Source organism: Mus musculus, chromosome 11 (assembly GCF_000001635.26).
Source record: "Mus musculus strain C57BL/6J chromosome 11, GRCm38.p6 C57BL/6J".
NCBI lineage: Eukaryota > Metazoa > Chordata > Mammalia > Rodentia > Muridae > Mus > Mus musculus.
Genome location: NC_000077.6, coordinates 65,004,764 through 65,029,471, shown reverse-complemented (window position 1 = coordinate 65,029,471; position 24,708 = coordinate 65,004,764). Strand labels below are relative to the sequence as shown.

The 24,708-nt window shown below is 48.4% G+C and overlaps 1 protein-coding gene across 8 annotated transcripts in view; it reads left to right on the top strand.

Annotated features, from left to right (window-relative positions):
- Arhgap44 (Rho GTPase activating protein 44) overlaps window positions 1–24,708 on the top strand; it is a 160,934-nt gene that overhangs the window by 133,501 nt on the left and 2,725 nt on the right. For 3 of the 8 annotated variants that reach the window (XM_006532871.4, XM_030245812.1, XM_006532874.4), the window contains 8 exons: window positions 2,588–2,668; window positions 5,168–5,281; window positions 6,255–6,346; window positions 7,351–7,531; window positions 16,548–16,565; window positions 17,374–17,601; window positions 19,433–19,590; window positions 21,032–21,409. In XM_006532871.4, coding sequence (XP_006532934.1) covers window positions 2,588–2,668; window positions 5,168–5,281; window positions 6,255–6,346; window positions 7,351–7,531; window positions 16,548–16,565; window positions 17,374–17,601; window positions 19,433–19,590; window positions 21,032–21,409 — 1,250 coding nt within the window. Of the gene's footprint in view, window positions 1–2,587; window positions 2,669–5,167; window positions 5,282–6,254; window positions 6,347–7,350; window positions 7,532–16,547; window positions 16,566–17,373; window positions 17,602–19,432; window positions 19,591–21,031; window positions 21,410–23,966; window positions 24,019–24,708 lie in introns of all 8 variants that reach the window. The other 5 variants (XM_006532872.4, NM_175003.3, XM_017314452.2 and 2 more) reach the window with 5 other exon arrangements.

The window sequence follows — 24,708 nt, the reverse complement described above, 5'->3', positions numbered from 1 at the left end:
GATCTGGCTTGAACTGTTTGGGGTTTTACATCTTCATAATCCCCAAGCTGCTGAGAGGCTAACCTTGGTCCTGTGAAGAGGCTAATCTTGGTCCTATGAAGAGGCTAGGTTTCACACAGGATGGCACTCAGCTGGACTCAGTTATGCTCCGAGATGACACAGCAGGGTGTAGACAAATCTGAGGGGACTTAGGACACCCAGGATACAGGTGGGACAGGAAAGAGAAGAGGAACCCAGATCAGGACGAGTGTCAGAGAGGCTTCTCACTGCAGTGGGCAACAGTTAATGCAAAGACTCACAACTAGTCCTAGGCTGTCAGACCTGCTCCACAAAGCTCAGGGGACGTTAAAGAAGAAGAAAAAGAAAGGGGGTAAGAGCTGGAGGGTAGGGAGGAGTCACTGTGAAATACCGGCTTCTGGATAGGACATGGCCCTTAGACTCCAAATTCACTGCATACCATATAAGATTGAGCCAGCAAGATAGGCAACATTCCAGCAGGCTGAGCTGATTGAACTCAGTGAGTTACAAACTAATAATAATAAAAAAAAAGATAAGCTATGACAACTAGAAGGGATCATGCTGGAAGGGTTCTAGAGGAATGGGGTGGGGTCGTAGAGACAGGTGTAACTACCATGTATTATGTCTGTGTATGAAATAGTGAGAATATAAATAAAATGTACTCTCTGAAATGAAAGCGTACGTATCAGGACAGTGTAGACTGACTGTGACTGAGCAGGCGTTTTGGGAAGCTTGGTAGCCTCCATGGGAGAGCATGTCGTCTCAGAGTATGGTGCGGGTGTGAGCAGGGATGGGAGGCCAGGAGACCAGGACAGGAGCACTGGCTGATTCCCGAGAGACCTCTGCCCCGTGGATACCTTCTGCCTCACTTTAAATGTCACCTCCTCAGAGAAACCTTCCCTGGCAGCCTCCCTCCCTCTTCCCTGTTGCTTCTGCACCAGGGAGAGTCTGGACATCTAGGCTTGTTGGTATATAGCTGATAGGTTAGGAACTCTTCTGAGGGCTTCTTCCCAGCTCATAGGGTAGTTCCAGGCACAGAGGGACTCATTTTAATATATGTCTGTTGACTTACATTTCTTGAAAGGTCAAGTGCCATCTGCCCTTTGTCAGAAGACAAATTCAGCTTAAAAATCCAATGGCTTTCATTTCCCACTTTATAACTGAGCAGCACTTGATTGCATAAAGTGGAATGAGTTCTTCCCGTGAATTAAGTAGGAGGGGTTAGCTAGCTAGCTCTGCAGGCAGAGAAGCCGGAAGAGACAGAAACAACAAAAGTCATGGTTTTAAAGGGACTCCTCAAAGGGGTGAGGCAGAGTGGGTGATCCTACCAGCTCAGCAGCACCGGCTTCCTAGGACTGGTTCTTGGCAAATGACTGCTTTAGGAAAACGAGCCCCCGTTTTCATGGTTCACTTTGCTTCTGTGACTTTTTAGCACAGTGGCCCCGTTACAGCTCAGTCTGCTCTGCCAGGCGCAGTGCTAGATGTTAGCGGGAAACAGTACCTTCCCAGACTGTGCCTTAGGGAAAGTTGAAGAACAGAAGAGTACGTGGGGCTGACTGGTTGCCACAGAAAGTGCCTTGCACAGGACAGAACCTTGCATGAACCAGCAGCGGGGCCAGGCGCTTGGATCATCCTCCAGTTCAGAGTGTTCACACCAGCTCTGTGAGGACAGAGTTACCACCAGGCCAGGGCGTGGAAGGCCTACTTCATGGCTTCCCAGCCAAGACCTACTTTAACCAAGCATCACATAAATATGTATGTCCTGTTCCTTCCTGCTCATATAAGGAGCTTTTTTCTGAAGGTTAAGATCAGTAGAAGGACCCTAGGGACACCCAGCAATGACAGTGGCGTATAAAGGGAGGGGATGGCCACCCCTTCGGTGTGGGCCTCACCCTGCTGCAGTTTACTCTCTGGATCTTCTGGATCCTCTGAGATCTCTGGCATCAGACTTTTCTTACCATGTAGGCCTGGGTATAGATTTCTATAAAACTTAGTCCTATGAATAAGACCAATGATTTGGTTCTGAGAGATTGAGGAAATTGTAGTATGTCATGGAAAGCCTTTTAGCTAGTGGAAATTGTCTGCTTGCTGAAGTTAAAAGTTTTGAAAAGTTGGATTTATTTATGTCTTTGTACCCTATTTATTCAAGTTATCTGTTGGACATTTAGCTTGTGTCAGATATGGAGAAATTTAATATGCAGTGACTAATGTCTATTGATCTGATCTGTAGGTTACAGCACACAACTGGGTCGGTCTCCCCCAGCTTGTGTCCTGTGTTCTCCCAATAACCCCAGAGCCCTGGCTCCACAACTGTCTAGCCTCTTGACCTCACTGTCAGCCTGTTCAGTTTGTCACCTGAGACCCATGATCCGTGTAGATGGAGTTCTGTGAAAGTAGAGGAGGGCAGGACTGGAGGAGAGCAGAAGGAGAAATGATAACAGCCACGTGTTTTAAGTATAATAACGTGCAGTGATTGCCTCCAGGGTCCATGGTAAAGAGTGGTTAGGATTGGTGACCAGTGCTACGTCCATTCCTGTTCAACCAATGGCTTTTCCTGTCAATTTCCCAGTATCCAGGAGCAAGACAAGAGACTTCAGGCTCTCTGGAATGCTTGTGAGAAGTTGCCCAAGGCCAACCATAACAACATCAAGTAAGTAGTAGGGAAAGGAGAAAGTGGAGGGGCTCATGCAAGCCCAGCTGCCCAGCTCCCTGGATAAAGGTCATGGAAAGTAGCATACATGGGCGTCTTGTGATTCTGTTAGCATGCATGGTGCTGTTAGCATGCATGGTACTGTTAGCATACATGGTGCTGTTAGCATACATGGGCACCTTGTGGTACTGTTAGTATACATGGTGCTGTTAGCATGCATGGTCCATTTTAAGCTTCAAACAGCATATGAGATAAGATAGGCAGGGGACATGTTGATAGGTTTTGCTGGTAAGGGACAGAAGCCAGTATTACCAGGGGCTCCCCAACAACAGCCATTGGCTAAGTCTATGACGGTTTCTCAGTTTGTGAAAGAATAAGGAGTAATGCAGACCACCTACAATATTTGAGATCTGAAGACTCGTAGGAGTGGCTGACCTACTCTGGAGCTGGAGGAGGCAAATGTCACCTTGAGCTAATCACAGGCAGGGCAGTGAGGGAGAGAACCTCACGCATACATTTGTCTGCCTTTTCCAGGAGTCACTTACCTTCTTGCTCCTCTCTGCTGCAGGTCCTTCCCCACGCTTGGCTTCTGTTCCTAGCCCTGCCCTCTTTCTCTCCTGTTTGCTTCCTCTCCTTCCTGTTTCTTAGGATGTAGGCTTTTGGTTTCAACTTGTGTTTCTATCTACCTGATAATTTTTGTTCCCCTGTTAAAAATCCCTAGAGTGGATAGTACAGCTGTTCCTTAAGCACTAAATCCTGAGTTACCATAGGATGTGGCAGCTCCACTTCAGAGCATATGCCCAAAAGAGTTGAAAGCGGAGACTGGATATGTATGCGCCTACATTCATAGCAGCGAGATTCACAGTAGCCAGAGGGAAAACAACCTAAGTGTACTTAGGCAGATAAATGGATAAATCCATTGTGTTATACACATACGGTAGAACTGTGGTTCTTATGGTGACATGGACAAAAAGGTTTGGTTCCATGTATAAGAGATGCTGAGAGAAACTGGGGTCATAGGTACTGAAGATGGTTGGTTGTCAGGGCTGAGCCGTGGACAATGCAGGGGTTGTTTAATGTGTACAATCTCAATTTGAAAAGGTCAAATGGTCCTGGGGGGTAGGTAGATGATTGTGATGGTTGCCTAACAATGTGAGTGTACCTTATCATATATCGGTATACCCCTACAAATGGACAAAGTGAACTATAGGTATATTTTATTAAATCTGCACTTAAAAGTACCCAGATACAAGTCAAATGTGTAAAACGCACTACATGTTGGCGATCCCAACCCTCAGCCACTGGCAAGGGTTCCTCAACTTTTCTCAGACAGCCCACATCCTATTCCAGACCTGGAATGTGTCAGGAGAGGCTGTGGGTAGAGCTGCTACAGGAATACAGTGGCTACTACCCGGTTAGACTCCACCCCCAAGGCTGGTGCACTCTCTGCTGGGCTGAGGGAAACAGAGTTAAAATCCTCCAAGGAACTTCCTTTGTTGTGACGCAAGGGAGGATGACAGCCTTTTGTAGCTAGGAGTCCAGAGGCCCTGGGGCCTCTATGGAGGACAGCATATTCTCAGTGTGGCATGCCCAAGCTGCTCTTGGATGTTTACCTTATGCACAGCTCCTTCATTCTCATTGTTAAAAACTAATGTGATCGAGGCATCAGTCACACACCACTGTGTCTTTCTAAAGGTGACATTTGGGATTGAGTCTACATTCTCATAGCTGTGTACCCATTAATAATATCTGGTTTGGGGGTGTTTTTATCACTGCCCAAAGAAACCCAGTTCCCACTGCAGCCATTCCTCACCACCCCAGCTGAGTCCAGCAGCCCCTAATCCAGCCTCTTGCATGGCGCACTTCCCTGTTCTGGGTATTTCACATAATGGAGTAGAACTGCACTGTGTAGCCTTTTCTGTCTCCTTTCCATTGCCACATTTCCAGGCCTTCCCACATGGCAGAAAGTGTCAAGTCTCCATTCTTTTTTATGCATTAGTAACATTCTAAATACACTCATTCACTCCAAGGGCATCTGCGTGGTCTCAGCTGTAAGAATACCACAAATAATGCCTCTCCGGATGTCTGTTTAGCACCTTGTGCGTGGGAGTATTTCTCTTGGGTGTGTTCCTACCAGTGGGATTGCTGGGTCTCATTGGAGCTTTCCAAGAAGGCTGAGTCAGTGTTCATAAGGCCCCGGTCTGTGGATATCCACAGACGCTTTGTTATACAGTGAGTATGAGAGGTAATAGGGTATGGTGAGAGACACCCCTTGGGCATCCTGTACCTGAGGCACAAGGACAGATGGTTTCTTACTGGTTGTTCACTGGAGTAGATGTGAGCATCTAAGTGGGTGAGTTCTGGGTCTGTCTGCTTTGGGGAAGAGAATGAGTCTCCTTGCCAAGAACGCGCTACGGGAGAGAAGTTTCTATTCGGTCCTGCGAGACAGTGGCTAGTGTTAAGCCCCAGTTAAACCTGACTCTTCTCATTGCCTTTCAGATACTTGATCAAATTTTTATCGAAACTGTCTGAATATCAGGATGTAAACAAGATGACTCCCAGTAACATGGCAATTGTCCTGGGACCCAATCTCCTTTGGCCACAGTCAGAGGGGTGAGTACAGGAAGGAGAGGCCCCCTAGGGTGCCAGGCATGGGCTGTAGGGCAGGAGACCTGGGCCCTGAGTCATCTCTGTAGCAGTGAGTTTGGACTACACTGCTTTGCTTCCCAGCGGGGTTGCAAGCTCACACTCGCCCAGGAGCTGGATTCTCCAATGGAAGACACACAGATACACACAAACACACACCAGTTCATTTTAAAATGTCGTGGCTACCTCAAAGGCTGGACACTCCTAAACCTTCCCTGGCTACCCCAGGTCCAGTTGGAGAAGTGGCCAGTGGCCACTCACCCAAATTCTGACATGGCCGGTTGGCCTTCTCTCCTGAAGCTCCTATGTCCTGTCCTTCTCCCCAAAGTCATGGCGATTCTCTATCTCCTTTTTCCTAGTTCCTAGCCTGTGCAAATATAAAGGTCGTGCCTCATCTCCCTTTGTCCAACCATTGGCCCCTGCCATCTTTATTGATCAAAAGCCAATTGGAGAGAAGAACCTTCAGTGTTTGGACACACAGATTCCCTATTAAATCAAAGCATTAAAACCCATCTCTAACACATCTTAGCCTGTTCCTTTCTCTTGGCGCCAGGAGGAGGAACATAATTCTATGGATCTTCCTCACTGACAGGCTCAGAGCAATGGGTCTGAGTGTGGTCTTCTGTGACTAACCTAAATTAGTATGGAGCATGACAGAGGAGGGCAAGGGACAGAAGAGAGCATTTTGCAAGAAGTCCAGGCATCTAGACTTGAAAGGGTGGAGACTTGTCTGCAAGAGGCAGCAGTGTTTTAAAGCAGACAAGCTACCCTGTGCTGAAGAAGCACTTACGGGTATTTGGTAGTCACCAGGAGTGATGCTGTCCACAAAGCTTCTGGAAAGCAGCTGAAGACCTGGGCCTGCAGAATTCCAGTGCCCAGAGGACTATGCAGCTGTCCCCCTGCCTCCGCTGCTAACCCCACTGCTCTGCTCCGTTTACAGGAACATCACCGAGATGATGACCACAGTTTCCCTGCAGATCGTTGGCATCATCGAGCCCATTATCCAGCACGCAGACTGGTTCTTCCCTGGAGGTAATGTTTCAGCATTCACATCTAAGGGGCAGAGGGGCAGACGTGGGGACAAGAAGTGCACTGTGAGCTTGACGCCTGGGAAGCCAGGGGTGTGCACCCAGGCTTTGGATGGCTTTCTTCACACTCCGCCCGCACACACTTACCCACAGATGCAGCTGGCACTGGAGTAAAGCCTCGGCTGCTCCCTTCTCTATTCCGACCCGGGAGACATTTCCATCATCCACACATCCGTGCCTGGTACTGAGTAGGTCCGATTCTCCTGACCCAACAGCTACACTGTGGTTTATTCACACCTACACAATGTGGAAACTGGCCCAAAATAGAGTGCTCCTTAGCTCCAAACTCCCCACTTTCCAAATGCAGAGGGTGGCTGAACCTGATGTTACAGTGGAAGGTAGGGAAGGAGTGGGGAGCGCTTCAGTTCAGGGTCCAGCCATCACCTGGATGCCACTGTCTTAAAGGATGTTCTTTGAGCTGCCCCTCAGCACAGAGAAGCAGGGCTTCCAAAGCAGTGACTTGCTTTTTTGTGCCTGGTTTGTAATTAGGCACTTAAGGCAGCTTTTTACTAGGGAATCTACAAGATGTTCTGAGCCACAGAAGCATCCTTGCACGAGTGGTTCCCTGTGGTGATCGTTTTATGGAGACAACAGTTGTAGTCATGGTGGTTAAAACAACAACATGTTGCTCCTGCTCGTCCTGTGTACTGAGTGTTGCGGGTGAGCTTTTAGCTGTCAGTCACCACTAACCCGTGTGAGGACAAAATGCTACTAAAGCCAGGACCCCAGCAGTCAAGACTGACCTGGTTATCTCCCTCTCTTAAAGGCCAATCTGCCCGTCACATAAGTCTCTTTGTTGTCTGGTCAGTATGGAGAGTTGATATCAACAGGTTAGCTGGTATGGACCATGAGGTGACTTTTTTCTAGAGGCAGCACGTGAGCGTCTCTCTGTCTCGGAAGTGTGTGCCCTCACGAGAGATGACAGACACTGATTCTTTTTCCTTGCAGAGATAGAGTTCAACCTCACAGGCAGTTACGGGAGTCCAGTCCACGTGAACCACAATGCCAACTACAGCTCAATGCCCTCCCCAGACATGGACCCTGCTGACCGGCGCCAGCCAGAGCAGGCCCGCCGGCCCCTCAGTGTTGCCACAGACAACATGATGCTGGAGTTTTACAAGAAGGATGGGTATGAGCTAGCGCCCCTTCTATATAGTATATAGTATTGGGAAAACTGATGTAGGGGAGGGTGTATTTAGGAAAACCAGAATCGACAGGAAGGCGGTACTTACTAAGACACTTGAGGTGGCTTGTAGCAATTCATTTGGGACCTCATTCCGGATGCTTTTGTCTGTGTGTGCTGGGACAGGTTTCTTTGGCCTGCTTCCCTTTGGGGCCAGAGGTAAGTAGAGTCTGCTTAGCTTACCTGATTGCCATCAGTATGACTAGTTCTCAGCAAATAAAGAAATGTTGGTCAATGAAGGGAATTTTTTTTTAAAAGTCACAATAATCCTCATTAATTTATTGTTTTATTTATTTCAACATATAGTCTTATATTAGCCCAGGCTAATCATGCACTGTCTGTATAGGGAATGACATTAAACTTATAATCCTCCTGTCTCCATCTCCCAAATACAGGTATTCTAGGTGTGTATCCATATACCTGGTTATAGGCAGTGCTGGGGATTGAACTCAGAGCTTTGTGAATGATAGATTCACCCTCTGGCAGCTGAGCCACACTCCCAGCCCACAAGCTCTTTGTCTTGACTTAGGATTCACCCACGTGTAGCTAGGAGTGTGGCCCAGTGACACAGGTCACACTTTGCGTAGGTGAAGACAAATCTCAGTACTGTAGAATTTCCAAAAGCCCAACATGTATAAAAGTGTGGCCACTCCTGCCTCTTCGTTGGCTTCACTTTCATTGTAGACCTGTTCATCTGCCACCTTAAGCTCCCATATGCAGCACCATTGATGAGTGACTTTCTCTGTGAGACTGGAAAGAAACCCTGAACCTAGCAGTGGCCCATGCATACAGGTTTTCTAGGGTTTTCCCCAGGGTCTGCCTACTTGAATGCAGTTCAAATATACCCAGCTTAGCATGTAAGCATGCGGAGGAGCAGCCACTCCACGCTCCCATTAAATCAGTTTACATAATGTTTAATTACACAACACGATTGCCTCAGTAAGCAACAGAGGCATAAGCAGGTTACATAACTCACTCCAGCAAGGCATGGTAAGCAGCCACTCAATGGCCTCAGACTCTAGGTCTGAGGAGAGTCCAGCTCCCCGACTGAGGGTGTCAGTGCACCTGTTGTGAGAGTGGATTACCATGGTTTGTCAAGTCAGTCAATTAAGTGAAATGTGATTGGGAATTGAATACTCACACACAATCACATTCTACAACTGCTCCTTCAGGGAGGGAACGTGGCACACCAAGTCAGGATATCCAAATCCCAGGTGATAGGAAGCAGCCCTACCATCCCCTTCCCTCAGGGACCACCAGAGCGTGTTAAGGCAAATGCCAAAAGGCCTTGGGGGACCTGTGGAAGAGTGGGAGTCACACTGTCCCTCCTCCTCCTGCTCTGAGTACATTTGCAGAGGAGGCCTAAGCCTGTGTCCTGCTCTGTGTGTGTGTGTGTGTGTGGGGGGGGGGGGCGGGACCCTGCTTGTGACCTTACTCCACGAAGATCATGGTGATGTGCACGGGGTTATTAGCGTATGTGGTGTGCTTGTGTGTTGTTCACTATGTAGCAGGGAGGGGAGAACAGAAACTCTCAGATATTGAAATGTAGAAGAGAAAAATCGTAACTTTATCAAAAGAAAAGAAAAGAAGAAGTAGCAAAACTAGAATGTTCGAGAGACAGAAAACTGCCAAGCATATTGGGCAATGCTTTTAAACTCCATTCCAAATAGCAGTCCAGTTCCCACATGACCCCTTGCCAAGCTGCAAGATGCCCTCACAGGTAGATGCTGGTGCTGGCCGAGCCTTAAGAAAATGCCTCAGAGCCACTGGGCTCTTCCAACTCTCCTGTCCCCCTCCAGTGTACAAGTGTGGAAGAAGCTTGGCCAATGGCATCTTAAGCTGATGCTACCTCTCTGCTTGAGAATACTGTGGATAAACTGTCCAGTGTGTGGTCCATACTGATCCAAAGTTAGGACCTGTGTGAGGCTCGGTGTGTATAGGCATTTCTGCCAAATCTGATGACATGAGGCTGATGCCCAGGTCTTACACGGTAGAAGGAGAGAACTTAACTCACACAAGTTGTCCTCTGATCTCCACATATGTACTGTGGTGCATTTGCATGCACACATACACAATTTAAAGTTATAAAAATCAAAATTTTATTTCTGCCATCTACCCTGTGAGTCTGCATATTACTGAAATACATGAAATGTATTGTGTGTGTTTTAAAATTTGTATTCCATAGAGAATGTAGCTTAAGCCAACCCTCAAAGAGCTGTCTGACAGGGCATGGTGTGAAGCCACGAATCACCAGATGACATTTCGGCAGTGGTAGCTCACATATTTGACTATCATATGAGATAATGTCATGATGGTGCTCCAGCCAGCATAGTTCACTCTGTGATGTTTAGACAAAAATGAAATTGCCCAGTAACAGATTTCTCAGTACTATGGTCACTTTTGAACTCTGGAAGAAAGAGGAGCCTGCGGTTGTTGTTTGAGGGCGAGGAGAACACGGTGTATCCACTGAGCACCACCAGTGTTCGCTAGTTCTTGACATCTGTCCCCGCCTCTGAGCTTTTAAAATATCCTGAGAAAACTGTTAAAGCCTTTAAGTTGCCCACTGAAGTATAGACACATTCAATAGATATCGTTGGAGGTTTTTGCTCAAGATAAAAAGAAAGTGTAAAGTATATACCAATAGAGCTGTTATTTTAAAAAATCATAAAGAAAAGTTGGGACTGATAAACCGGATAAAATCGGGCAGAAGTGGCAAGTGTTCCATCAGTGTCAAGAGCTTCTAAATCCTAAATGTCACGTAAGACAGCTTGCTCTTTACGGGCCTAGTCCTGAAGCCATTTCTGATTCATAACACAAGTGGAATGTCTTCAGTAAGCCAAGAGTTCAAAAAACCTGTGGTTTTCATCATAACATGCAGGGTGATGGCCACCAACAGATACAGTGCCCAAACCTGACACCTCTATATATTACTTTATTCTTGAAGAAAAAAAAAGTCTTTGCATTAGTGATCAAAGTTAGAAGTTGTACTGGCTTCTCAGTGGTCCCTAAAGGACATCATTTACAGGATGGAGGTGGAGAAACTCACTACACTATAGCTGTGAAGATGGAGCAGAGAAATGAAGGGTAGCTGACACCAGAAGCTGGGGCAGGAATAGAACACATCTCCTGGAGTCCCTGAAGGGACCACAGCCCTGCTGTTGCTGAATGCATCATAGAATAGAGTCCAGAGTCAGCTTCCAGAACAGTCTGTGTGTATCTGCCATTTGTCTATTTTGTGGTGCCTGTCACAGCTGCTGCAGAAGCCTAGTACAACCATTTGCTGAAGCTGCCAATGAATAGCACTGCAGGAAAGATGGCAGCGGACACTTTAGTTGTCCTTGCATAGTGTTGGCATCATCAGTGGCATATGGCTGAGAAGCAGAATGTGTGCCTGTTCTGGCACTTGGAAGCCTAGCCCTGTAGCTTCCTCCTGTGTCTCTGAGAGCATTCAGTCTTGGAATGTAGCTGGTGCTGAGTCCAACTATCCCCTAGAGAGAAACTGAGGTCCCAGTGGGATCTCTCTCAACCAAACCCTGAGCTTGTAGACAACTCAGTTTACCAGCTCTGTCAGGGAGTCTCAGGATTAATACACCGTACTTTTAATGACCATCCCAACACAAATGTACACCTTTAAGATACCAGAGCAGTGCACAGGGGCTAGAGTGATGATGTCTCAGCAGTTGCTACATTTCTAAAGGACACGAGTTCAATTCCCAGCATGGTTGGCTGGCTCATAACCACCTGTACATCTCCTGTTACATATGACTTACTGCCGTCTCTCAGCCTCCATAGGCACCCTCATGTGTCACACACAGACAGAAACATAGACATGTACAAAATAAACCTTTCAAATAGTGCTATGCTGGGACCCACTTTTCTGCCATGGAGGTATTCTGACCAAGCATGTTGTTTGCTTCTTAAGTAATTGAAGTGTTTGTCTGTCTGTACTATGCCAAAGCCTTTGACTAACTCTGCAGACATAAAACATACTAAAGTAGAACTGGCCAAAGGCACCTGAAGCTCAAAGGGCTCTCTAACTTACAAACCATTCTGTAGACAGGAAGGTTGTATCCCTTCATAGCAGGGTCCCCTGTCCTCTGTCAGTTTGTTCTCCAGAAATCCTTTCATCCAAGATGACAGTCCTCATCCCTGCCTCCTCTGCCTGCCTGCCGTCCTGGGCTGACCACTGAAACACAGATGTGGTAGTCAGATCTCTGCTAATGTAACTGAATACTGGAGTCAGTCAACTGAGGCTGAGGGAGGTTTATCATAGATAATGGTTTTAGCATTGAAAGTGTTGTTTGGTCCCATTGTCTTTGGGTCTTAGTGTATAAAAGGTCACAGCAAAGGAAGAGGAAATGTCTTCTATGGCATCCTTCTGTGGCACCAACTCCTAATGGCTCTACCTTCTCCCCAGAGGACAGCAGGCCAAAGGTCTGGTATTCAGCAGGTAGACCTTGGGAAGACACATCCCAACCATGCTGGGAGGGGTTATATGGATCCCCTCCTTATTTTCAGCCCCTCTTCTGTTAGGCTGCCTGTATCCCTTCCTCAGAAACCCATCTTGATGGGTCTCACAGGTCAGAGCCCTAGACAAAGCAACACAAAGAAGAGGGACTTGGAGTTACTCTTTTGTGCTCTATTGCTAGGTGTCTTAGTTATGGCTTTATTTCTATGAACAGACATCATAACCAAAGCAACTCTTATAAGGACATTATTTAACTGGGGCTGGCTTACAGATTCAGAGGTTCAGTCCATCATCATCAAGGCAGGAACATGGCAGCATCCAGGCAGGCATGCATGGTGCAGGAGGAGCTGAGAGTTCTACATCTTCATCTGAAGGCTGCTAGTAGAATACTCACTCCCAGGCAGCTAGGACTTGGGTATTAAAGTCCACACCCATGGTGACACACCTAGTCAACAAGGCTACACCTACTCCAACAGGGTCACACCTTCTAATAGTGCCACTCCCTGAGCCCAGCTTATACAAACCATAACAGGAAGGAAGAAAGAACTCTGATGTCAGATGTTAAGCCCAGCTGGAGTCCTCTCAGTGTCTGCATCTCATGCTGTCCCCACTTCACCAAAGCGATATCCTCCTTCTGCCTTAAGCAAACACCATCTACTCCTCCTTTCTCAAGTAGACATTTTATCTTAAGGAAAGGTCTCATCATGGAGCTTTGGTTGACCCGGAACTCATTAAGAAGACTAGGCTTGTATTCAGAGACCCGCCTGCCTCTGCCTCCTGAGTGCTGGCACTAAAGGTGTGCGTCACCATACCGTATACTTGGGTATTTTTAAATTCAAAATTTCTTGGCATTAGGAGTGACAGCCACTACAACTATTGATTCTTCCTCAGGGTTGTATGTCCTTACTATGTAAATGGTTAAGGACTAGACATATTTCAATTTTGGGTGTATACACTTAAACACATGAAACATCTTGTGGGTGCAACCCAAGAATAAAAACGAAATATGTTTCACATATATATCCAGAAGGTCATTTTACCTAGCATTTTTCCCTGCAAGTCAGCACTTGAGGTCAAGTGTAGAATTTCTGACAGTCTCGGCGGCTCACACAGCCTTGGGATTTGAAGCATTCTACAGGCCAAAGTTTCAGATGAAGGGTGCTTAGCCTGTCCCTGGTCTCCAAAGGCTGAGAGTTTATGTTTATGTTCATTATTCTATAAACACCCCCAAGGGAGAGACAACGTGTCACTCCTGCTTTACAAAGAGTACTCAGAGGTCACTTGTAGACGTTAGGTCCCGGTTCTTCCTTCCAGCCCCATGCTTCCTGAAATAAGACTCAGACTCCAATTATATTTACAAATACCTTAGCCACACAGCTAGGCTTTTCTCTTATCAGATCATAACTTAAATTATCCCATTTGTTCTAATCTACCTTCTGCCATGTGGCTGGCTGACTGCCTGTGCCCACAGCTTGGGGGGTGGGATCTCCTGTCCTGGCTCTTTCCCAGAATTCTTTCTGCCTCCTGGATGTCCCGCCTTCTACTCTACCCTTTCTATAGGCAGTAAGTTTTGAAACTGGCATGCGATACATCCATGCAATACACAAGATATTCTCTTGAGAGTCACAGATACAAATGGGTCAGGTCCCGTCAGCACTTCCTCCGTTTCTTCTGAGGATAGTGTTAGTTATGACCCTATTACCTCAGGTGAGGTCCTAGCTCTTGAGCTTCTGCCAGCGCCTGCCATCTTTTACCACATTCTCAGAGGATGCACCGTAGGCCTCCTCCAAACCAGTGCTCCCATGCGCAACCCATCCTGTCAGTACTCAGCCTCTGCTGCCAGGTAGTGCTAGCAAGGTGTTCCAGGTCTGTCTGCCATCCTGTATTGCTAAGTGCCCCCCATGGATGCTGGAGGCAGGAGGGAGGTGTTTGCCCCAAACTGTCTATAAGGAAAGAGCTAGAACGAGTTCATAATTGGTTTACCTGGAACTAGAGGTATGGGTCATCTCAGAACCTATTCCTTGTTAAAATCTCATTTAAAAATCCAAAGTGTGATCTAGAGCAGAAGTCCTGCGAATGGCACTTGGCTGTGCATGCTGCTACATGCTTGTAATGCCAGCACTTGGGAAGTGATTAAAAAAAAAGCCTATAAAAAGGAAATAAATGGAAGGTTCTGGTCTTCTGGTCGGCAGAGAGGAAAGGAGACTCTGTGCTTCATGTTCATAGATTCTCCAAGTTTGACTTTGGCCAGAGACTAGGGACTAAGGCACGTATTTTACATATCAAGACAGACCTGGACTCTAGGTTCTCCCAGCATCCCTAGCTGGCATATCCTGCCCTAATCCTGAACTTTCCAGCCCAGGCTGCTCTTCCCCTCAGAGGTTCCTTCCTATGTAATCCAGACATTTTGGCCTCCCTGCACTCTCTCTTCTTCTCTTTCTGAGAGCATGACCTTTCTTTTCTGTACTCGATCCCCTCCCTCCCCATGGTGACTTCCCTGACCTCCTTCCTTGGAGCCAGTAAACTCGACCATCCAAGAGCAGCTTTCCAGTAAGCCTGCCTATAATATATTCTACTCTGGCTTAAATTGTCTCATTTCACCATCGGTGGAGAAATAACCTTCAACCTAACCTTAGCTTCTCGGGATCTCCTAGCCTAGTGTTTGCTCCCTGTCTCTGAGGCTCAGTTCTCAGTCATGGGGTTGCTGGAGCCTCCCTGTGGGCTTCGAATCTCCATCAACAGCACCCGCTGGAGTCAGTTTGTGATTACACCCACTTCCATTTTATCATCCTTATACGCAACCGGCACCTTGAGTCTGTTCTGAGCTCTCTTGAGACAGCAATGAGCAGAGACTTGTGAGCTGTCGATACAGACAGACATCTGGTCGGATGCTTCTGGTCTGTGTGCCACCCCCACTGGGCAGAGAACTGAGCAGCTCTGTCCTTGCTGCCTTTGGGCTGAGTTTATCTGGACATCCAGACGTACATAATTAGTAGCTTGCTCCTTTGAGTGTTTAGGTATCCGAGAATGGAGCTGCCACCTGGGCTATTGAGTCACCCCAAGATTTATGTAACTGCTTGAAAATGTCAGTGGACACAGCAAGTGTATTCACTGAACCCATGATGTTCTATCCGTCAGTCTCTTTGACAGGCAGGGTGATTGGCATGGCCCAGCAACCTCTGGTGAAGGTGGCAGCGTGCACTCAGCTTGTGGTTCTTAACTGCTGGCATTTGTCAGTCATGATTACCAGAGCTTGTTTAATATCTAACTGATGCCCAAGCCTGCTCCTTTCCTGGGTGATTCAGATCAGTGGGTACTCTGGCGTCTGAGGTTCCCAATATTAGAAGCCATTCTTGGAAAGAGAAAGCAACCCCCCGCAGCCCTGCTTCTAAGGACTTAAGATTCCTCTCCCTGATGAGGGAAGGGCCTTCTAAGCAGAAGAGAGTGTGGTGAGGAGTGGAGGGCTGGGCTTCAGGACTTGAGGCTGACCGCCTCCCGTGTTCCCTGACCTCTGCAGCCAAGTGTCATCAGCCTCCAACCCTTGTGCAGGAATAAGCTTTCTCCTTTTTCCTGTTAAAATCCCCAAACCCAGAAAGCATTAAAGCTTGCTAATCTTCCTTGGCCTGCTCTGACTACCAGAGGAAACACATTGACACCCACCCTAGAGTCTATAACTTTCCTGAGCTTGTCTGTCCCGTGACGGCGTCTGTCCCAGATGACTTGAAAGCCAGTAAATCCTCGGAAGAGCCACTCCTCCTCCATTTCAAGAGCCTCCTTGAAGCCACAGGGGATCTGAGGAATTCCAGCCCTGACGCTAGGCACGAAACCATACCAATCCCCTCAGACAGGTCCCTGCTTGGGAGTGCTTCCTTAAAGGTGCCCTCCTGCCTGTAACAGCTCATCTCTGTATTTGAATTGGTCTTTTATCTCATTGCACCTCTGCAAAGTAGATATGACCATTCTAGGCATGCAGGACTCCACAGTGGAATGGCTCAGTGCATCTGACCATTGAGGGAGAAGAGCAGAGCATAAGCACATGGGTGTTCTTTCATTTTCACCGTGCTGTGCACTAGAGATGGGTGTGTCTTGGACTATGGCTTGTCCTTGTACAGAAGTTCATGTCTTCTGCCATATTAGAAGTCTTGTCAATGAAGCTGTTGCCTAAGGGCACAGAACCATGTCTACTGGACCAGATGATGGGCATTAACTGCCTTCTGTGTCCATGCAACTTGGAGACAGGCAGATGCCTGGTTCTCGGATGAGTCTGTCATCCCATTGCCCTGTCAACTCCGCAGCTCCTCTCTATTCAGCTGCGTGGTTTGGGCTTGTGCAGCCACGGGAGAGGCTTGGAGATCAACTAAACAGCAGTTATCACACAACATGAGCATCACATCAGGACTCAGACAGGAAACCCCTTGCAGACACTCCACCTCTGTGTTCAAAGGAAGGTGTAGACTTGTTGGCACTAATATCTGTATGTTTCTGTCCCTGCAGCCTTAGGAAAATCCAAAGGTACAGTATCCTCTGGTAGCTCTGAGGTCACTTTCAGTCTCAAAGCAAGCAAGCTGTGTGGTAGTGAGCTCGGCAAGAGGGTGAATGTGCCATGTTTGGTTTGCTTGGCCGATTTACTTGGAGCTATGTGTCCATCATCCTGATAGACTCTGAGCCCGGAGGGACCATAGGCATGAGCAGCCCCTTCCATGCTATCTAGATAAGCAGCTGTGGCCTACAGAGGTCATGCCTTGACAGATTCCCCAGCAGAAGCGAAGCTGGGACTAGACCCCCCACGTTGCACAAAGGATGCATTTAGAAGTCTCCTGCTGGTTAGTTCCTGTCCAGGACTGGTACTCTCTGTCCATGTTCTGCTCTCCTTCATCTCCCATGGAAGGAAGGTTTCCCTTGCCCCACCCCACCCTACCCCCAGGTAGGCCACATTCTGCTCTGAGGACAGCTTGAGTTCCACACCAAGGATGCTTTGGGGGCCATTATTGCAGGGCCTGCTGGCTTTGGCCGGGGGTGAAAGCGCAGCTTGTGGACTTCCAAGCTGCTGGTTGTGCCCTGTTGTGCTTTTCCACTGTGGGAGGGCAGCTCTTGCCAGGCCTGGGTCGTGGGGCTGCATGTCAGCAGATTCCCAGCAGCCCAGGCACTGGAGTGTCGCTAGCCATACCTCTCCACTGTGGGCATCGCTTCCCAGGACCCAGGAGGGTGCTAAGCCTGCTGCTCTCCAAACACAGATTGCTTGAATGTCTCCGCTTCATGGGGGAGGGACCATGTCACCTGTCACATGTGGGTAAGCAGATGTCTTTGTGTCCCTCGCCAGCATGGGTGTGAGGGTCATGGACACATCTTGGGTGGCACGAAGAGGCTCCTCTGCTGGTCGGAAAGCATCCTGCGCCCCGCCTTCCATGCAGCCTCCTGCCCCACCCTCCGAGCTGGCTGCACCCTTGCCTTCACCCCTGCCGGAGCAGGTCCCAGACAGCCCTGCCACTCCAGCTCCTGCGCTCTCTCCATCAGGTGCCAGCCTGCAGCCCACCCCCGAGCGCCCCAGGTAAGCCCAGCCCCGCCATGGAAGGCTGGCATGTGTGCTGGGTGACTGGGCTTTGGCTCTCCCTCCAGGCCTCCTGGGTCTGCTCACCCTGCTCCCACATGTAAGCATTCATGTTTGGCTTTCTGCATCCTGCCAGTCAAATGCATCTGAAGTCCAGGCTTTCCAAGAACAGCATCCCCAAGCAGACATAGAAGGTGGCATGTTCCCAGAACTTCCCAGTACCTTCTGGGGACTTCTCATGTCCACGTCCCTCATCCTGTTCCCTGGTTCGAATTGTAAGATGTCAGCATTTCTCCCTTATGCCTTGAAGTTTGTAGGGGCCATTTTTACTACTAAAATCAGTGCGAACCAAAGGTGTGAAGGGTGTGGTAACTTTCACAGTGTGCTATGTAGTGGGGTTCCCATTCTGAGAAGAAAGAACATCCATTCCATCACCAGCTCAGTGGCCATTGCCAGAATTTCTTCATCTGCCCAAAGCTAGTAACATGATCGCCACTGTACATCGCATGCCCCAGTGACAAGAGACAACAGCACTGAGCTCGGCACAGCCCAGGCTGTAAGGAAAGGACAGCATACCCGGTGAGGCTCAGGCAGAGGACAAGACTTGGAAGTGGGAGCAGCATCATGGAGGGGGTTTGTTTCTCATGCAGCAGCCAGAGAAGGAGAGAGACTGCTTGGGTGGCTGTTTGCTGTCCTTGGGACACAACACTTTCATGGACCCTGGGTGGAAGCGGATGCTGAGTGAGCTCAGAGCCTTTAACTTAGACTCTTCCTACGTGAGATTACAGTTGCTTTTATTGTTATTTTTTATCATTTGCTTTCTTTAATGAGTAGAACATAATTCCATTTTAAACTAAAACATGATGAAGGGAAAGCCATACATTCTGGGAGGGGCACCCAACACTGGGTAAGCTTGGGAAGTTGCTGATGACTGTGCCTCAGTTAAGGCCTGATCCTGGCTGCGCACCTGCTGAACTCTGAGTCCATGGAAGCTGCAGACAGGGCAGTGAGAGCTTGGAGATGTACAGGTGGGCAGCAGTGGGCCAGACAAGCTGAGAGAGAGAGATGTGAGCAGATTGACTGAGGTGGTCCAGGTTGACTGAGGTGGTCCAGACTGACTGAAGTGGTCCAGGTTGACTGAGGAGGTCCAGGTTGACTAAGGTGGTCCCCTCTTGAAATACTCTTCCTCATCACTTGCATTTCTCATCTTACAAAGATGCTGTGTGGTACATCCCTATCATGCAAATACTCGCTGAGGACCGGTCCCCTGGGCTCTGCAGGTATCCCAAGGCTATTAGACATTGGTGCCCCTCAGGGGCACTTCTGTGGAGGGCATCACTCATTGGTGCAGGTGATTGCAAAAGTCACACAAACTGAAGAAAGCCCCCTTTTCCTGGAGAGCCATAACGAGAAGTGTGGCCGCAGAGGTAGTGTCAGAAGCCCTTGCTGGGAACACAGACCCCTCTTGGCTCTGTATACCATGGTGGATAGAAGAAATGGGGAGATTTATTTGGGTGCTTGGTTTCAGAGTGACTTAGAATTCCCAGGTTGAGGACAGCATATAGGGATGCCACATGTATGTTCCACATTGCTCATTGGTTACCTGAGGGCAGAGGAAGCTGGCTGCAAGTACCAAGCTGAGAGTGGAACCCAGATTCAACACTTTGATGGTCACCTATTTGGGACCATCATAGGCTTTGAGAAGGGACTGAGCCGAAGCACTGAGGGAATAGTTAAGCAGGGCCCAGCCACTCAGGACTCCAGTGGGCAAGATAGGAACTGAAGTTGTCTGCACTCAGGAGTTGTCCTGTCCCATGTGGTTGTGTTTCAGTGTGTCTAAAAGCAAGGAACTGTCGCCAGGGTCTGGGCAGAAAGGAAGTCCAGGTTCCATCCAGGGGACACCCTGCCCAGGGACGCAACTGGGGCCACAGCCGGCTGCCAGCCCCAGCCAGCTTCCTGCAGACCAGAGTCCTCACACCCTCCGGAAAGGTAGGTTCCCTTCTTCTGACCATTCTTAGGCCAGAGATGGATGTTCTTCCCGTTAGCAAGGGCCTCTGGGAAACTTTGCTTAGTGAATCATTTCTAGTCTTGCCACTAGAGCTCTGAGAAATTACCCATCCCACCAGGGGATGCACTACATATGCAGTAGGTCAGGACAAGACGAATGGGGAACAGAACTTTTATAATATATCATGATGCTGTGGTGTTTTACCACAAAATCCCACTGAGTTACTACACTGCTATGGAGAAACCATTGTTCTTGACATTATACAAAAGAGGCCTATTTATTTTTTGGAAGAGGCTAAAATAATTACCCCCAAGGCATGTAGTAAGAAATAGAAGATAGAAACCACTGCAGGGTAGACTAGCCCAGGAAATAAGATATCCTCAGACTGGCTTTTCTGTCATGGAGTAGGTATGGGGAGGGGCAAAGGTGGGGAAGAGCCTGCTGGGCCTCTCTGGCTAGCATTAGTCATGTGTGGGCAGCCACTCCTCGGTTGTAGAGACCAATGTTCGTATTCCCAGGGTATTTGCCTACCAGTGGGATGGCCAGGGTGCTTGACTCCATTGTGGAGACCACTCATTTTCAATTCAAGGGAGCAGGCATCCTCCAGGAGTGAAGAAGTAAAGGGGAGATGGTGGAACTTCAGAAAGGCTGGGCTGACCGACCGATCGATGGTGTGCTTTAAAAATGTAGCCAAGGTGGATGTAGCTCAGAGCTCAACCACTTTCCTACTCCTCAGCATTACAAAGGAGGAAGAAATTACAGTTGGCTCGTTCATGTTTGTACCCGGGAGGACGCAGTTACCAAGTTGCAATTGTGAGGGGTAGAGTTCTAATCTCCCATAGAACAGTTGGGTAACTACAGTCCACAAACAGCAATTAATCAGACATTTCCAAAGAACCTGGGAAGTCTTGGCAAATTCCCAGCACACTGAAGGGACCACACTTGGGGACCTGGAAATGGTAATGACTGTAATTTGGTCATTGTGCATTGGTTCCATTGACACACAAAAGCTGTTATATCTCAAACTCAAAGATTCAAAGCACTTGCTTGAGGTGGGGAAGTGAGGGTCTGTGAACTAGAGGGTTTATCACTGTGGGGATCAAGGTCACTGTGCAGCTTCAGACAAAGACTGCTTACTCCCTGGGAAGCACCCCACCAGTGACACCTTGAATTAGAACCGTCCCCAGTAGAACCAGCCTTCCTGACTCACGCTTAGAATTCACTGAGGAGAGAGAAAAGAGTTAGCAGCAGGTGGCAAGTTAAGGAAACTCAGAGTTCTCTATTCATTTTCAAAAGCTTATTGGCTGCACTTGGCCTGGCAGGACGAAGCAATGGGCGATCGAACCCATGATGATACACACTAACAGGCACCCTAGTGAGCCTCCCTGATAGCCATATGTCCTTTGTTGTTTTCTCTTACAGTTTCAAAGAAGGTGGCACCAATTCCTCCCAAGGTCCCCTTCGTGCAGCCAGGGACTGTTTCAGATCAGCCCGTTGGCCAGCCATCCCCAGTCAGCCTGTCTCCTACTCCACCAAGCACCCCATCCCCCTATGGACTGAGCTACCCTCCAGGCTACTCCATGGCCTCTGGCCAGCTTTCTCCTGCCTCAGCTCCTCCCCTGGCCTCTCCCTCTGTCTTTACAAGCACTTTAGCCAAATCTCGGCCCACCCCTAAGCCTCGACAGAGGCCCACCCTGCCGCCTCCTCAGCCTCCCAGTGTCAGCCTGTCGGCTTCAAGTCCACAGTCCACAGAGCACCCCATGTTAGACGGCATGTCGCCGGGGGAAAGCATGTCTACAGGTAAGTGGGCATGGGTTGTCTGCAGGGCTCCTGTGAAGCTTAGCAGAGTGTGCCAGAGGCAGGACCAGCAGCAGCATCACTGGCCACAAGCTAGCTCCCAGGCTGCCCGCAGAGGAAACTGTCCTGGAGAACAGCTGCTGTGCAGGCAACCTCATGGGACTCCTTCAACAACTTAGGGATCTGAGTCCACAGTGTTTGTGAGATTGTGTCCTTTGGAATGAGACCTTCAGAGAGGCTGGCATCAGAGAGAGCACAGGGGTGGTGTCACCTTCCCCCAGACAGAGCTCAGCAACTGGGCAGTGCAGATACTTATCTGGGAGAGGCTAAGAACTACAGGGTTTTCCTGAGGAGGAAATTATATTTGTAGATGCATATTACTTATGGGTCACCTTCAGAAAGACAGATCTCTAGCCACACGTGCTAGGGGAAATTAGTCAGACCCACAGTTGCTTAGCTGAGTTTTAGTCTAAATTCAAAACAAAGATGGGGTTGTCTTCCCAAGGACAATATTATAGTTACTAAACACTGTTGACTGTGGGGGAAAAAATGGAGCATTTTAAAAATGTCTCCCGGTCACTTGCCTTATACAATTAAAGTCAGGGGCAGATCTCTGGTAGCTGCAAATGTCACATGGGCTCTTCCTTATTAGGGAGGTAAGCATAGTGCTGGGCTCTGTCCTTGAACAAGTTCATTGTTCATAGGGCAGACAGAGCCTGAATCCTGCTGTAGAAGACAATCCCATATGGCAGGTGTGGCAGCGTGAGGACACTGCATACCCACAAATATCGTCACATCGTGCAATGTCACACATGAACAGCACATGCACACTGAAAATACATGTACTCTGCACACTGATCACATACATACACCCCACCCCACATGTGTGCACAGCATACACACATATACCACAAATATGTACATATACACATATACACACAGCACACAAATGCATGTTACATATGTCCATTGCATAATTACACCAAATACTCGGATGTGCACAGAGCATACACATATACATACCACACATACACTCTCTTAGGATTCCTATTGCAGCAATAAAAACACAAGACCAAATGTCACTTGGGAGGAAAGGGTTTCTTTCACCGTAAGAGCTCATATATAGTCCATCACCCAGGGAAGTCGCGAAAGGAACTTGAGGCTTACTGGCTCACTTCTCATAGCTTGCTCAGCCTGCTCTGTTATAGTACCCAGTACCACCGTCCCAGACATGGCACTACCCACAGGGAGCTAGGGCCTCACATCAATCAGTTAGGAAACTGCACCACAGGCACCAGTAGCCAATCTTGTGGCAGCATTTTCTCAATTGAGGTTCCTCCTTCCCAGATGACTCTGGCCTGTGTCAAGTTGACATAGAACTAGCCAGTACGGTACACCACACCCCGGTATTCACACACGCATTTGTATACACTTGATGCACCATACCTGCACATTTACTTACACATATACACATAATCACATATGGACTACACATCCCCATGCAGCACACAGATATTTACACCACACTTGGACCACATGCATACACATTACATATACACCAAACCTACATACATACCTACAGATTGCATGAACAAACATCACACATGGCACATATACATGCACATACTGCATACCCATACATGTAAGCCACATGCCCACACAAGAACCTTGCTGGGGCATAATTCCGTGGCAGACCTTTTGCTCTACCCGAGTTTATCCCCAGCACACATATTAGGAAATCCGCATAGTCACATGCATTTGACATTGCTTTCTTTCCCCACATCATCACAGAACTTGGCATGCCACATGAGACAGCAGCCAGAGTTTGTGGGGTCCAGCTCATGGGTGCCAGTGGAAATACTAGTCAAGTAGCAAGTGTTTGTGATGGCCAGGAGTTGCAGTGTTATAGGGAAAAGCCATCTGGCAATCAGGCTTCTGTATTTTTGAAAGGGATAAATGTTGACTATAGAGCTGCTTTCACCCATTCTGCAGTATAGTTAAACCCAGGCATTTTGCCGGAAGAGGCAGTGAGCAGTGCCCCTCCTGTGAGTGATGCAGGGGTATGTTACCCAGGCGAGCCCTTGTGGGGAGGCAGCACCTGCTCAGAGGCAGCTCGTGGGGGCTGCTCCACCAGCACTGCAGCTCTGCCAGGTTTCCCAACCACTTCCAGGCAGGGATACAAAGTAGCCCATTCTACAAGGCATAGGATGTCACTCAAGGAAGCTGAAATGAGCAGAATGACAGAAGTAGTCAGTGGGTATCACCAGGCAAGGAGGGACAATGCCTTGCAGCTTGAGGCATTTCATGAAAGGTCAGTTTGCATAGCGCAGGCTCAGTGTCTGTTACCTTTAGACTCAAATGACATACTGCCCAATTTCCCTGTTGCTTTAATGTTCTTTGGGCAGCAGACCATCATGTGTCCTGTATGTGTAGGTCTCTGACAGCATAGAATTGTAGTCGGTGTGGCCTATCTGGGACCGTGCCATGGGCAGTGTTTTGTGTTACGTGTGTTTCATCCTGTTTGTTCCTCTCTCTGAATGCTATCATTATGTTCTTGCAGCTGTGTGACATGAGTGGCGCAGTGTTGGATACGTATGAGGGGGATTTTCAGGGTAAGCTGGCCCCAGCTCACCTCGCTTTACCCCCCTTAGCCAGCCCAGCCAGCTGTCTGGCCACCACCATCCCAGCAGCCCCTCCTCTCACTGCATGTGGCTCAGACCCACCAAAAGCATGCCTACTTCACATTCTGCCTTTCCCAGTCTCAGGGAGGGCCTCCTGGCTTAGGAGCCTCTTTTGCCTTTCTTCTCATTAGAAGCTGGGAGACACATCCAGCAGAGGGGGCCTGGCCCTTTCTTTTCTACCCGTGTCACCATCTTAGCAGCAGATCCCCTTTCCTCAAGGTAACAGTTTACCTTGATGACAGACCTGTTCAAATAGGCAGATCTGCTCAGTGACTGTTCCTTGCACCCCTTTGCTGAGGGATATGTCTTCAAGAACACTCACCAGATGCTGTCTGGCACAGGGCCATTACCTTGGTTGGTGGCCGTAGATTTGCCCCAGCTGCACTGATTACTCTTAGTCAGTACTAAGGCAAAGCTTGGTAGTCCATAGGGCAGCACCCAAGGTTCTGACACTCAAGTGTTTTAGAACACATCTGGTCAGTGGTAATAGCTACCGACAGATGTTCTGTCCAACCCTGGAAAGTTTGGGGATATTTTTATCAGTATTTACTTAGGTTTCCTCTCATCAAGAATAGATACTCAAATCTAAAAATCAGGCAACAACATGTGAAGCCCAGAGCA